Source organism: Schistocerca gregaria, chromosome 7, assembly GCF_023897955.1.
Source record: "Schistocerca gregaria isolate iqSchGreg1 chromosome 7, iqSchGreg1.2, whole genome shotgun sequence".
Taxonomy (NCBI): domain Eukaryota; kingdom Metazoa; phylum Arthropoda; class Insecta; order Orthoptera; family Acrididae; genus Schistocerca; species Schistocerca gregaria.
The window spans coordinates 284620287-284635337 of NC_064926.1; the positions used below are offsets into that span (position 1 = coordinate 284620287).

Sequence of the window (15051 nt, forward strand, 5' to 3'; positions counted from 1 at the left end):
TGATTTTACATACAAGACTTATACAAAAATATATACCCGTTTTCAATACGTTCTTTGTAACCTGGGCTTCATTTATGAACTAAAATAACTGATTAAGAAATATTTTCTATTCCAATAAATAGTAAAATCATCATTCAATAATTACCATGCAAATTAACAATAACAATATTCAATTATACAGAGAAATATAGCGAACCAGCTACATCCGTGTATTCTGGTCACGAGCTGCTGCACTCTGCTGCACTGCCTTGCTGATATTTTATAGTGATGCCCAACAGCTGTAAGCACTTGCTTATGATGAAAGGAATGAAGATTCCCAATTGTGTGCCTCAGGTTTCCATTGGGGAAAAAATACTTCTCTATCAGCTAAGACACAGTAAAAGTTAATGTACACAGTTGTAACCAGAGGTATGAAAGGGTTGATGTATTTCGGGAATTCCTAGATACCAGTTCGTAGATGACAGTTGTGAACTCGAATAGAATCAGGCAGGCGACGTAGGGCGGCTCAGTACGTTAACGGCCTTAATATCGCGCCGTCAACGGCTCTAAACGTTAATAGCCGGGAGCGACGTGCCGACGTCAGACCGCGCATGTGCGCAAGACACTAGGAAGATCGCGGTATCGAGCGGCGACGGAAGCGCACCGCGGCGGTCCACGACAGAACCACTGATGGTGTGGGCGCGCGCCGCCAAGATGGCTGCCCGGCGCTGAGGCAGCCCCCTCCAACGCTGCCCTCGATGGTCCAGGTGAGTGCAGCCGCTGGTTGACGCCTCTGTCTAACTCGTGAGCGTACAACATTAATTGTGTCTGCGCGATCACACATTTGCTACTAGAGGACTTTTGTCAACTGTAATACCAACCATTTCATAAACACATTCAGTTTAAAATACATTGTGAAAAACATATTTCAATCGTGAGATTTTTTTTTTGTTTCATGGCATATCGATCATTTTTTTCAGATTTAAAGTGAATTCCTTAGCACGTCGGTGTCATATTATGAATTTGCTGTTTCGAAAGCGCCGGTAGTGAGTAATTAATTTAGTCAGTTCACCCTAGTGCTAAACGGTTTCGTTTTTTTTCTGTGATTACGAATTTGTGTTGTTGTTACTGTATGAATATTACCTAGTTCGTAGCTTTCATAATAGCACATTACGTAGAACAATATACTAGGACTACATTAAAAAAAAACGCTATTGCAAGTCTTCGCCTATTCTGTGTTTAACTAGCCGATAGCGCTTGTGAAGAGCTCTTCCTACATTAATTAGCACTTCGAAGATACAATTAATAAAAAATTGCGGAAATAATACGAGACATTTTAAAATGTCGGTTCTGTTGCACTATTTTTGATATTTAATGTGACTTGGGTTCCTAAGAATAGTGCTCCACAAAAAAAACGACAACTATAAAATTTTTTCTCTATAAGTGATGCAGAATTTCAGCTAATTGTCATTCGGGAAGTGTTACGGAAATGGCTGTACGTTTTGATATTGCTCCAAGTTGGGTGGCAAATGTATGTGAATAGGTCTAGCAGCCAAAATTTTTAATTACCAGTTTATCTCACTTACGAAATGTGATGAAAAAGGAAACAAGTACTGCTATATAAAAGTAAAATCGCGAATCAATACAGTAGCTAGCATGTCTTCCAATGGATGATCAAGCGAAGAGGTTATTATCGAAAACCACAGTTGCAGGTGTTTCAAGTGCAGTTAATGTGTGCTGACGTAGTGGCAGTATCCGAAACAAAACGAGCGAAAGTGGGAATTTCGCATTATAAAGCAGTTATGCGAAGAACAAAGGCTAATAAACCGTGTATCCAACAAGTGGAGAAGTTATTGACCCAAATGACCTGTTGCTGTTGTTGTGAGCCGTGAAGGTCGATGAAGAATTGCGTGTCGAACCATGACCTCTACTGACACGCAAGTATTAAAAATTATCTTGTGTAATTCCGGCTGAAGATGTCCATAGAGACGGCAGCTATAGCCTCCGGCTCTTTTTTTAGTGCTGTAATCAAATTATTTTACAAACGTTTCAGTATGAACAATATATTTTGTAGTCTCTCGGTATATAGGCCATAATCATGCACAGAATCTGGGAATTTCTGCGATTTGTTTTATAGTGTAACTTGGCGGAAAAGTGTCATTCATAAACTTTCCACTATTCCAGCGAGCAGTAAACAAATGGTTCAAATGGCACTGAGCACTATGGGACTTAACTTCTGGGGTCATCAGTCCCCTAGAACTTAGAACTACTTAAACATAACTAACCTAAGGACATCACACACATCCATGCCCGAGGCAGGATTCGAACCTGCGACCGTAGCAGTCGCACGGTTCCGGACTGATGCGCCTAGAACCACTCGGCACCGCGGCCGTCTAGCAGTAAACAACACACGCGTTTTATGAACGACCAATTGATTGTGCTTTGACAGAAGACTTTGGCAGTTAATCATCAACATAAATAAATGTTTATAAAAAGAAGGACAAATGTTTCAATGTTCTAATTCATTAATTTATTTAGTTAACTGGTTCAAGGATATAATCAGACTGTAAACGATTACCTAGTCAGCTTAGTAAGCCGAAAATTAATGTCGTAGAACATCCACATATTTGGGCTTTTCTTTTGTAAATACGAAATTATTTTACCAAGCGTAGGATCTATGATCGTGATACATAAATGTAAGGGAATGCGCGTAAACCAACCAAAATACAGGATAGTTAGAATTAAACGTCTGCTATTTGAGCCAATGTAGACGGCAAGCGCTTCAGTCCGGAACCGCGCTTCTGCTACGGTCCCAGGTTCGAATCCTACCTCGGGCATGGATGTGTGTGCTGTCCATAGGTTAGTTAGATTTAAGTAGTTCTAGGTCTACGGGACTGATGACCTCAGATGTTAAGTCCCATAGTGCTCAGAGCCATTTGAACCATTTGTAGACGGCAAACTTTATCGTATGGGTACTCAAACTCATTGGAATGACTAGTTGACAAACCTGGCGTTGTATGGGTATTTATTTTGCCAATTCTTCTATTATAAAGACAAACAAAAGATGTACTATGTTTGTACAGTAATATCGGAAAAAGTTCATTTATATGTGAAAACACTTTGAAATTACGAATGAGTTGTACAGAAAAATATGTATAATGTACAGATGTATAAGTACAATATCCAATATAAGAACCATAATATGCGAAACATAAATGCAATGTATTTTGGGTTTAGCTCCGAACATGATTATGAACAATATTTCTAGTTACACATTCAGGAGCTACGATGAATAAATTCTTGCGTTAGCCCACCCGTGAGCAAGCGTCTTAAAGTTGTCTACGTGGAAGACATATAGATGCCAAATCCACTCCGCAGTATTTACGGACTGCCCCTGTGACTTTTTAACTGTAATGGCAAATGCAAGTCATTGACAACAGCAATCTCTTGAAGCGAAAGGGGAGATCTGTTGGAATAAAGCGTATTCGTGGAATGGACGGTTTCTGTACTCTGATGCAGCTGCTTTGCGTATCTGCAAAGCGATTATGTAAACGCGTCTTTGGCATTGCCTCGTCATAGCTCTGTAGACGGCTCGACTGCACATCTTAGTAGTAAAGATTAAAAGTTTTAAAACTTGATGCGGCATTTTTCTACGCATCTCAGTGTTTAAGAAGTCGTATGTCTTAAGCTATGACACGAGGGTAAGTCAATTACCATCCGCAATTTAGTTATATTTTTGTTTATTTTGGCAGAACCGTCGTTTTACGTTGATGACGCATGCTTTGTTTATTTGCTGTTATATCTTCGCAATTTTCAAGCTGCTAGGTTAGTTTCGTTATCGCTGCCTTGCTATTAATCATGGCTGTTGCGCTGTCTATTTGCACCAAAGAAGAGCAACGTTCAGTGATCCGGTTTTTGTGGTCGGAAGGCGTATCAGGGGCCGAAATTCATCGAAGACTTTCGGTACAGTACGGGAATAGAGTTTTGCCACAACGGAGTGTCTAAGAATAGATAGAAAAATTCCGAAATGGTCGCACAAATGTTATGCACGATGAAGGAACCGAACAACCGTTTACCGCCACAAATGACGAAACCATTGAGCGTTCACGTGAAATGATTCTCTTAGACAGACGATGAACTATTGACGAAGTGGCATATCATCTGCAAGTTAGTCACGTTTCTGCCAACGAAATCACCCACAGCAGACTTGGGTTTCATGAAGTTTGTGCAAGATGGGTCCCAAAACAACTCACACAGTTGCAAACACAAACGCGCTTGGACACCTGCAAAAAACATTTTGATCGCTATGGTAACGAAGGGGACAACTTCTTAGACAGAATCATTACTGGTGACTAAACATGGATCCATCATTACGAGCGGGAGAGTAAACGGCAGTGTATGGAATGGAAACATCGAAATTCGCCGTTCAAGACCCAACTGTACGCAGCAAAACTTATGCTTACGGTTTTTTTTAGGACGCACAATGTCCAGTACTGGAACAATATGGGGAAAGGGGCACAGCAAGAAACAGTGTACGTTACAGTGAGATGCATATTGCCAGGCTAAAGCCTGCAATTCGAAGCAAACGCCGAGGATTGCTGTCAAAAAGTGTTGTGTTGTTGCACGACAATGCCCACGGCTGCTGCCCACACTGCTGAAACGCTCCAGAAACAAATTTGAAGTACCGGATCATCCTCCATATGCCCCGATCTTATCCCTTCTGACTATCACTTGTTTGGTCCACTCAAACAGGCATTAGGCGGCCGTCGATTTGCCTCGTACGAAGCAGTGAAAGAAGCGGTACATTCCTGGCTCGCCGTTCAACCGCGAATCTTCTTTTATGAGGGCATCAAGTAGCTTGTACAACGATGGAGCAAGTGCGTTGAAACGCAAGGAGACTATATCGCCGGCCTCGGTGGCCTAGCGGTTCTAGGCACTTTAGTCCGGAACCGCGCGACTGCTACAGTAGCAAGTTGGAATCCTGCCTCGAGCATGGATGCGTGTGATGTCCTTAGTTTAGTTAGGTTTAAGTAGCTCTGAGTTCTGGAGGACTGATGACCTCAGATGTTAAGTCCCATAGCGCTCAGAGCCATTTGAGACTGTATCGAAAAATGATGTTCTTGTAAGTTTCCTATTTGATTACAATAAAACTTTATAACTACTTTGCGGATAATAATTGACTTACCCTTGCATATTTAGCGGCATTTATGGATATTGTCTACAAAATGTGTTAGTTAGCAGCAAAGAAGTAATAAATTAATACGCGTCTCAGTGTTTATGACGTCATGTTTTCTGAACTATATATGATACCATGATATAATTTTGTAGGTGCATTTAGCAGCACATTTGGATTCTGTCTGCGAAAGTTATTGCGAGTAGAGTTAGTAGCACGGAATTAATCAATTTAAAAGCCATGTGTAATGTGACAGGCTTTCACACATCTCGTTGTTTATGACATCATCTCGCATGAACTATGATAGATACCTGGTTCTTACTCCCACTGTGATTGTTGTCTGACTGTAAGGGATATGCGTACCAACTTTGGTTGAAACTGATAGAGTGGTTCAGGAGGAAATGTGGAACATACACAGATACATTCATCCATTTTTATAATATGTGTGGTTGTCCAGACTATGTGCAGCAGAATTTACGTTGTTAGCAGTGTTAGTGTCATGACTTGCCGTTAGGCTCCCGTGCCGGTACGGCGACGCTGGGTTGAAACACAAGCGTCAGGGTACATTGCAGCAGCGGACAGTCAATATGGGTCTGGACAAGATGAGCAGTGCTTTACTCGTAACGCTGTTTTTATCAAGACAGTAACAACTGTGCTGCAGCTCTTCACGGGTATCGACGCATTGAAGGAATACAGAGAGGTCCCGTTTCAGCGCCGGTGTTGAAGAACGTCGTTCGGAAGTTCTAATTAACTGGACAATTCCGCCAAAAATTGCCAAGGAAGTTACTGTTACCGCTGCAGAGAATGCTGGACGCAATGTGCGATCATCAAGCTGTGCACGAACTGTGTCACGACAGCTGAAAATTTCATGCTCCACACTTGTTCCGGATAGCAGTAGAGTGCCGATCCAGGCTGCCTTGGATGAAGGTAATAGTCATATTGTGCAACGTTTGTAACCTGTAACGTAAATATGCTACGCAGTTAACAAGTGTTACCCTCTCATTTGGAAATTAAAATGTGTTTTTGTTTTTCAGTGGTTTATTCGTTATTTCGCTTCTGCATGTCCTCCTCAAATAGCGAAAGTTTAATTATAACCACCCTGTATGTGATGTCATTTGCTTACATGATTGGTGATTAGTTGCTGGAATCGTCACAACTACCGAGCGAGGTGCCTCAGTTGTTAACACACTGGAGTAGCGTTCTGGAGGACGACAACACAAATCCGCGTCCTACTATATTTGGGTACGGTATTGTAGTGCCTATGTTGTTAAGAAGGACGATGCAATGTTTCTTCGGCCATGCGCGCTTGTCCGAATAACGACAATGAAAATTTGTGCCGGGCCGGGACTCGAACCCACAGTTCCCACTTCAAGCGAGCGGTCGCGTTAACCGTTTGGCTATCAGTGCACGACTAACGGTTGGACCCAAACTTCAACGTGTCGTCGTTCCTGCGCCGCACACGTTACTTTTACAGACATTACGCAATTCCTATACTGGGGAGGACATTTTGTTTGAAAGTCGCTGCCTGGCATCCGTGGATAAATACGATATTGGAGGCGCCCTTCTTCCTTCAGTTACGGCTGTCAAATATCCATGGGTATCTTCCCAGAGATTAAAGATGGAACGACCACATAAACATATCTATCCTGAACTGCCCCATAGATCTTATTCACAACCCAGCGTTCAAATATCATAAGCTGCTACTCATTAGCACTTGTTAAAGGGATGTGTACTATCTTTTGGTTCAAAAAAGAGATTTTTTTACAATTGCATTTTTGGATTCATAAAAGTGTTTAGGATCCACCCCTGAAATGGTGTTTCCGAATACGTAACTGAAATGTTTGTTATTTGCGGTTGAACAAAAAAATGCACCTGCCTGAAATCGGCCTTTTTCACGCACCAGTTTGTTTTTCTTTCGGAGGACGAGTTATTGTACCGGTGCTTGGGAGGATACACACAAAACTCAAATGAAAGTTTGAACGCGTGTGTCTGGAAGTTAGCCCACAAGCATTTGCATTCTGGTGCGAAGACTGTGGAGATTGCGACTTCCCTGGCACTGAGCAGCTTCAACGAAGGGTATTCAGTAATTCTGAAGACCATGACAACGATGGACGTCACCCTGGGACTCTATTCGACGCATTTCGCCAAGCACACGGACGACCACCGGATTCAAGCGGCCGAAAACAGCTTGTCACCGGCCATACGAGCGGCTCTGGAGCAGCGCAGGATTGACCAGGTCGAGCGGAACGCCCTCTTTGAGGAAGAGGAAGGACTAGTTTATGGATCCGGAATAGCAGATTGAACGTACGTTGCATAATATTGCATTTATATGTAGTTAAAACTTCAGTTGCGTTTTTCTCGAATTGACTATTTTTTTTTTTATCGCGCGGTATGATAACTTCAAATCTACTGAACCGATAGGCATGCTTCTTTGTTTCCGACGAAGCTAACTAAATTGGCTAGGAGTTGTACCATTTTTATTCCGATCCATCAACTATAAATATTTTTGCTTGGCTGACGAAGTCGAAAAATCGATGAAAAAACCCTATTTTTCTTCGAATAGCCGCCAGTTTGTTTATCCAAATAACTTAAGCAAGGTACAAATCCTAAAGAATCTTATACACTTCGCTAACGTCAACTCAATTTTGATTTCAGACATGCCGGCTGACCTATGACAAACCGCGCGTGGAGGTCTACATCGAAATTTTGTTTCGTTCCGATGACACTTCTGCCTTTGTTATTCGACATTTCCGGTTAAAGAATTCCAGTTTGTATAGGAAATATCAACAAACACTTGGACCAAATTTGACATTGATATCTATAACACATCTCGAGAAAAAAATTCTAAAAGAACATGCTTTTCTCGGGCCAAAGATGGTAAACCTCCCCTTAATGTCCATTCTTCGCAGGAATCCTAGAATGCATGCAAGTCCGAAGGAACATTGCATCTTAACAACACAGGCACTGCGATATCGTATTTATCCGCCGATACCAGGTAGCGACTTTCAATTATAATACCTCCTCTGTAGGCCAATTAGATAACGTTTGTACGAGTACAGGTTTTGACGCAGGAACGACGACATATGGAAGTTTGGGTCTGGCCGTGAGTCACACATGGCCAGTCAAAGCGGTTAAGGCGACCGCTCCCGTAAGGCGGGAAATCCGGGTTCGAGTCTCAGCCCGTCACAAATTTTCACTGTCGTCACTCCCTTACATAGCTGAGAGTGGTTCGTATTAGTTGTTCTTATCCGCAACTGCGAATACATTTCCTGTAATCCAAGTTTAGGTTTCCCAAGTGTACGCTAAATCGCTCCAGGCATATGACGGTATTATTTCTTTGAAAAGGCATTGTCGATTTCTTTCCCTATCCTTAAAACAGTCCGACTTTGTACTCTGTCTCTGATGACCTAATCTTGCTTCCTCCAGTCTTAGCTGTCAAATATATACGCGTACCTGTCCCGAGAGATTAAAGATGGAACGACCACATAAATAAGCGTGGGAAAGCAAGATGCCAAACACAGATTGATTGGAAAAATTCTATGGAAGTGTAATTCACATACGACAGACGTTACCTACAAATCTATCGTCGGAACGATTCACGAGTACTGTTCGACGGTCTGGGACAATTACGAAGATGTATTAACAGAACAGTGAAAGAATGTTCGAAGAAGAGCTTTGCAATTCGTCTGGTTCGTTTAGTCATTTTGAGAGTGTTTGCATCCACATCTACATACGAGGGACGTTCAATAAATAATGCAACACTTTTTTTATCGGACAATTTGGGTTGAAAAATGCGAAATTTGCTGCGGGACCTGGAACGTCATGGAATATTCGCGCTTCAGCCCCTACGATTTCGTGTAGTTTTGATTGGTTGCGATGCTATACGTAGACTACAAAATGTCGTCTGTAACGGACGTGCGTTCCTAGCAGAGCGCAGTCATTGAGTTTCTTTTGGCGGAAAACTAGAGCATCGCAGATATTCGTAGCGCTAGCAGAGTGTCTACCAAGACCTGGCAGTGAGCAAAAGCACAGTGAGTCATTGGCGAGACGCTTGCCACCTTTGCAACAAGGTCGCGCAAACTCGCCGCCTGCCGTAAGACTACAAAGAGCAACGAAGGACCATCTGTGCGGAATTGCGTGCGAGTTACGAGACTGATCGTGACAATTTTTTGGCGAACGTCGTCAGGGGGAATGAAACATGGGTTCGTCACTTGGAATCGGGATCAAAATGGCAATCCACGGACTGGCGCCACACCACCTCACCTCCGAAGAAAAAGTTCAAAGCCGCATTCTCAGCCAGCAAAGTCATGGCAACGATCTTCTAGGGACTCTGAAGGGGTTAGCCCTCATAGTGTAACGATCAACTCGGAAGTGTAATGTGCCATCCTCAGGAAATAGAAGAAAGAACTTCAGCTTATTTGTCGCCACAAAATGCAAACGAACCTTTCCATGTCCATGACGGAGCAAGGCCTCACATAAGTCTGCTGACCCGAAAGGAGCTCACAAAACTTCACTGGTCTCTTCTTCCTCATCCATCCTACACCCAGATCTCGTACCTTCCCAGAGTCTGGCCCAATGAAGGATGCACTCTGCGGGAAGTAGTACGCGACTGATGCACATGTTACTGATGCAACAAGACTTGGCTCCGTCATCGACCTCTACTGTGGAACCATGCGTGCATATAGGCACTGTCAGTAAAGTAACGTAAGGCCGTCACATTGAATGGAGATTATTTTGAAAAATAGTGGGGTTAGTATGGTGTATTGAAATCCTGAATCAACCAACCTGATTTCAGAAACAAAAAGTGTTTCGTTACTTACTGATCGCCCCTCGTACATATTTCACAAGCCGCCATATAGTGTACGGCGGAGAATACCTTGTAGCACAACTGGTCGTTCCTTTTCCGTTGCTCTCTTAAAAGTGGCTAAGCAGGGATGGCTAGGGGACAAATGTAAGGATGTAGAGGCTTATCTCACTAGGAGTAAGACAGATACTGCCTACAGGAAAATTAGAGAGACCTTTGGAGAAAAGAGAACCACTTGTATGAATATCAAGAGCTCAGATGGAAACCCAAAGAAGGGAAAGGAGAAAGGTGGAAGGAGTATATAGACGGTCTATACGAGGACCCCCCCCCCCCCCCATGAACCATCGTCCTCGCCGTTGGTGGGGAGGCTTGCGTGCCTCAGCGATACAGATGGCCGTACCACAACGGAGGGTTATCTGTTGAGAGGCCAGACAAACGTGTGGTTCCTGAAGAGGGACAGCAGCCTTTTCAGTAGTTGCAGGGGCAACAGTCTGGATGATTGACTGATCTGGCCTTGCAACATTAACCAAAACGGCCTTGCTGTGCTGGGACTGCGAACGGCTGAAAGCAAGGGGAAACTACAGCCGTAATTTTTCCAGAGGACATGCAGCTTTACTGTATGATTAAATGATGATGGCGTCCTCTTGGGTAAAATATTCAGGAGGTAAAATAGTCCCCCATTCGGATCTCCGGGCAGGGACTACTCAACAGAACGTCATTATCAGGAGAAAGAAAACTGGCGTTCTACGGATCGGAGCGTGGAATGTCAGATCCCTTAATCGGGCAGGTAGGTTAGAAAATTTAAAAAGGGAAATGGATAGGTTAAAGTTAGATATAGTGGGAATTAGTGAAGTTCGGTGGCAGGAGGAACAAGACTTTTGGTCAGGTGAATACAGGGTTATAAACACAAAATCAAATAGGGGTAATGCAGGAGAAGGTTTAATAATGAATAAAAAAAATAGGAGTGCGGGTAAGCTACTACAAACAGCATAGTAAACGCATTATTGTGGCCTAGATAGAGACAAAGCCCATGCCTACTACAGTAGTACAAGTTTATATACCAACTAGCTCTGCAGATGACGAAGAAATTGAAGAAATGTCTGATGAGAAAAGAAATTATTCAGGTAGTGAAAGGAGACCAAAATTTAATAGTCATGGGTGACTGGAATTCGTCAGTAGGAAAAGGGAGAGAAGGAAACATAGTAGGTGATTATGGATTGGGGCTAAGAAATGAAAGAGGAAGCCATCTGTTAGAATTTTGCACAGAGCATAACTTAATCATAGCTAACACTTTGTTCAAGAATCATTAAAGAAGGTTGTATACATGGAAGAATCCTGTAGACTAAAAGGTATCAGATACATTATATAATGGTAAGACAGAGATTTAGGAATCAGGTTTTAAATTGTAGGACATTTACAGGGGCAGATGTGGACTCTGACCACTATCTATTGGTTATGACCTGTAGATTAAAACTGAAGAAACTGCAAAAAGGTGGGAATTTAAGGAGATGGGATCTGGATAAGCTGAAAGAACCAGAGGTTGCGCAGAGTTTCAAGGAGAGCATAAGGGAACAATTGACAGGAATGGGGGAAAGAAACACAGTAGAAGGAGAATGGGTAGCTCTGAGGGATGAAGTAGTGGAAGGAGTATATAGAGGGTTTATACTAGGGCAATGTACTTGAGGACAATATTATGGAAATGGGAGAGGATGTAGATAAAGACGAAATGGGAGATAAGATACTGCGTGAAGAGTTCGACAGAGCACTGAAAGACCTGAGTCGAAACAAGGCCCCGGCAGTAGACAACATTCCATTAGAACTACTGACGGCCTTGGGAGAGCCAGTCATGACAAAACACTACCAGCTGGTGAGCAAGATGTATGAGACAGTCGAAATACCCTCAGACTTCAAGAAGAATATAATAATTCCAACCCCAAAGAAAGTAGGTGCTGACAGATGTGAAAATTACCGAACTATCACTTTAATAAGTCACAGCTGCAAAATACTAACACGAATTCTTTACAGACGAATGAAAAAACTGGTAGATGCGGACCCCGGGGAGGATCAGTTTGGATTCCGTAGAAATGTTGGAACACGTGAGGCAATACTGACCTTACGACTTATCTTAGAATAAAGATTAAGAAAAGGCAAACCTACGTTTCTAGCAATTGTGGACTTGGAGAAAGCTTTTGACAATGTTGACTGGAATACTCTCTTTCAAATTCTGAAGGTGGCAGGGGTAAAATACAGGGAGCGAAAGGCTATTTACAATTTGTACAGAAACCAGATGGCAGTCATAAGAGTCGAGGCGCATGAAAGGGAAGCAGTGGTTGGGAAAGGAGTTAGACAGGGTTGTAGCCTCTCCCCGATGTTATTCAATCTGTATATTGAGCAGGCAGTAAAGGAAACAAAAGAAAAATTCGGAGTAGGTATTAAAATTCATGGAGAAGAAGTAAAAACTTTGAGGTTCGCCGATGACATTGTAATTCTGTCAGAGACAGCAAAGGACCTGGAAGAGCAGTTGAACAGAATGGACAGTGTCTTGAAAGGAGGATATAAGATGAACATCATCAAAAGCAAAACGAGGATAATGGAATGTAGTCAAATGAAATCGGGTGATGCTGAGGGAATTAGATTAGGAAATGAGACACTTAAAGTAGTAAAGGTGTTTTGCTATTTAGGAAGTAAAATAACTGATGATGGTCGAAGTAGAGAGGTTATAAAATGTAGACTGGCAATGGCAAGGAAAGCGTTTCTGAAGAAGAGAAATTTGTTAACATCGAGTATAGATTTAAGTGTCGGAAAGTCGATTCTGAAAATATTTGTATGGAGTGTAGCCATGTATGGAAGTGTAACGTGGAACGATAAATAGTTTAGACAAGAAGAGGGTAGAAGCTTTAGAAATGTGGTGCTACACAAGAATGCTGAAGATTAGATGGGTAGATCATATAACTAATGAGGAGGTATTGAACAGAGTTGGAGAAAAGAGAAATTTGTAGCACAACTTGATTAGAAGAAGGGATCGGTTGGTAGGACATGTTGTGAGGCATCAGGGGATCACCAATTTAGTATTGGGGGGCAGCGTGGAGGGTAACAATCGTAGAGAAGGATCAAGAGATGAATACACTAAGCAGATTCAGAAGGATTTAGGTTGGAGTAGGTACTGGGAGATGAAGAAGCTTGCACAGGATAGAGTAGCATGGACAGGTGCATCAAACCAGTCTCATTACTGAAGACCACAACAACAACAAATGGAGCGAGGGATAGACTGTATATATGCTTCTGTGCGAGCCCATATTTATATTTTGTCTTCGTCTCGGTCCTTATGTGAAATGTACGTTGACGGCAGTCAACTGCAAATGCCGGTTCTCTGAATTTTCTCACATGTATGTAAAGGATATCGTGTTCTCTCAAGTGAGTTCGCGAAGCACCTCCATAATACTTCTTGTCATGGCATTACAACCCAGCTTGCGTCTTAGCTTCTTCCATAAGTTTCTTTCATTCTGCTCTCTCCATCGCTGTTCTCCGCCGTTTTATTTCTTCTTGCACAACGTCTATCCACTTCTTTCGTGGCCGCCTCTGTGTCTTCCTATAGTTGGTCCCCATTCAAAAACCTCTTTTGGCGCTCTTCCAGTGTCCATCTCAAGGACATGTCGACCGTGAACTGCCCCATAAACCTTGTGGACAACCCAGGGTTTAAATAGCTTGAGTTTTCACTCTTCTGTGTTCCTTAATGTCCATGTTTCACAGCTGTAGGTTGCAACTGACCTAATCATGACCATAAATATTTGCAACTTCAGTTGTCACTTTCATAAAAGGGAAGCCGATAATGTCTTAAACGTTTGAAAGCATCTATTACCGCTTACAATGCGCAGTTTTATTTCAGTTGACATGGAATTTGTCTTGTTAATATTGGATCAAGGTGGTACAATTTCTGCGCTTGTTTAAAACTGAAGCTTGCTGGTGATGGTTTATCCAAGTTGTTATTTTCTTTCCTGGTGATAATATTGTTCTGCCGGCAACAAACCCAGAAGCGCGCCTTTGAATTCCTTCGAGTCGACCATTAGCCTTCCCTACTACCGGCTTCAAGTATCATTCCGTTTTATATCACTTCGCAACGTTACCCCTAAATATTTAATCGACGCAAATGTGTCAAGCAGTGCCCCATTAATGATGTATCCGAGTACTACAGGATTGTTTTCCTATTCATCTGTATTAACTTATACTTTTCTTCATTTAGAGCAAATTTGCATTCATCACATCAAATAGAGATTATGTCTAAGTCAGCCAGTACCCTCTTAGAACAACTCGACGACGATTCTTTTCAGTATACTACAGCGTCACAGTCATACACTCGGATATTGGCGCTCACCCTGACTGTCATTTGTGTATACACGGTGATTCAGCTGCTAGTACCTTTACATTTCATGCAAGCCATTCAAATACCACATGTAAGATTTTCATAATCTCTCGCTCACTATGCACAAACTGTTAGTAATACAGAAGAAATGAACAGGACCTTTTTGTAGATTTCGTTTTTGCTAGGGGCCTTAGTACTCGAATTATTCAAGAAAAAAGTACGAAAGTGACCTTCATATGCATTTTTCTTGATTAACTCGAAGACCGAGGCCTCCCGTGAAACCTACCCCAGTACAAAATTTAACTACTTTAAATTTCATAGAAGAAAGTCCTGTTCATTTTTTCTGTAGGAATAATAGTTTGTGCGTAGATGGTGAGAGAATATGAAAAATCTGGAGCGTGGTTTTGAAGGCGTTGTGGATTGCATAAAACCCATAGCACTCCGTCTTCAAGCCACAAGTGGCCCATCGGTACCATCCGACTGCCGTGTCATCCAGAGCTGAGGAAGCGGATAGGAGGGGCGTGTGGCCAGCACACCGCTCTCTCCGTCGTTATGATAGTTTTCTTTCACCGAAGCCGCTTTTATTCGGTCGGGTAGCTCCTCGATTGGCGTCACGTGGCTGAGTGCACCCAGAAAAATGGCAACAGCGCATGGCGGCCCGGATGGTCACCCATCGAAGTGCCATTCTCTCCCAACAGCGCTTAACTTCGATGATCTGACGGGAACCGCTGTATC

The 15051-nt window shown here is 42.5% G+C and overlaps 1 protein-coding gene across 2 annotated transcripts in view; it reads left to right on the plus strand.

Moving 5' to 3' along the window:
- The first annotated feature begins 667 nt into the window (after positions 1-667).
- LOC126281796 (beta-1,4-glucuronyltransferase 1) overlaps positions 668-15051 on the plus strand; it is a 231587-nt gene continuing 217203 nt past the window's right edge. Inside the window, exon 1 of one of the 2 annotated variants that reach the window (XM_049981009.1) lies at positions 668-746. In XM_049981009.1, the coding sequence (XP_049836966.1) occupies positions 738-746 (9 nt within the window). In that variant the 5' untranslated portion in view covers positions 668-737. The remainder of the gene's footprint in view (positions 747-15051) is intronic. The other variant, XM_049981010.1, reaches the window with a different exon arrangement.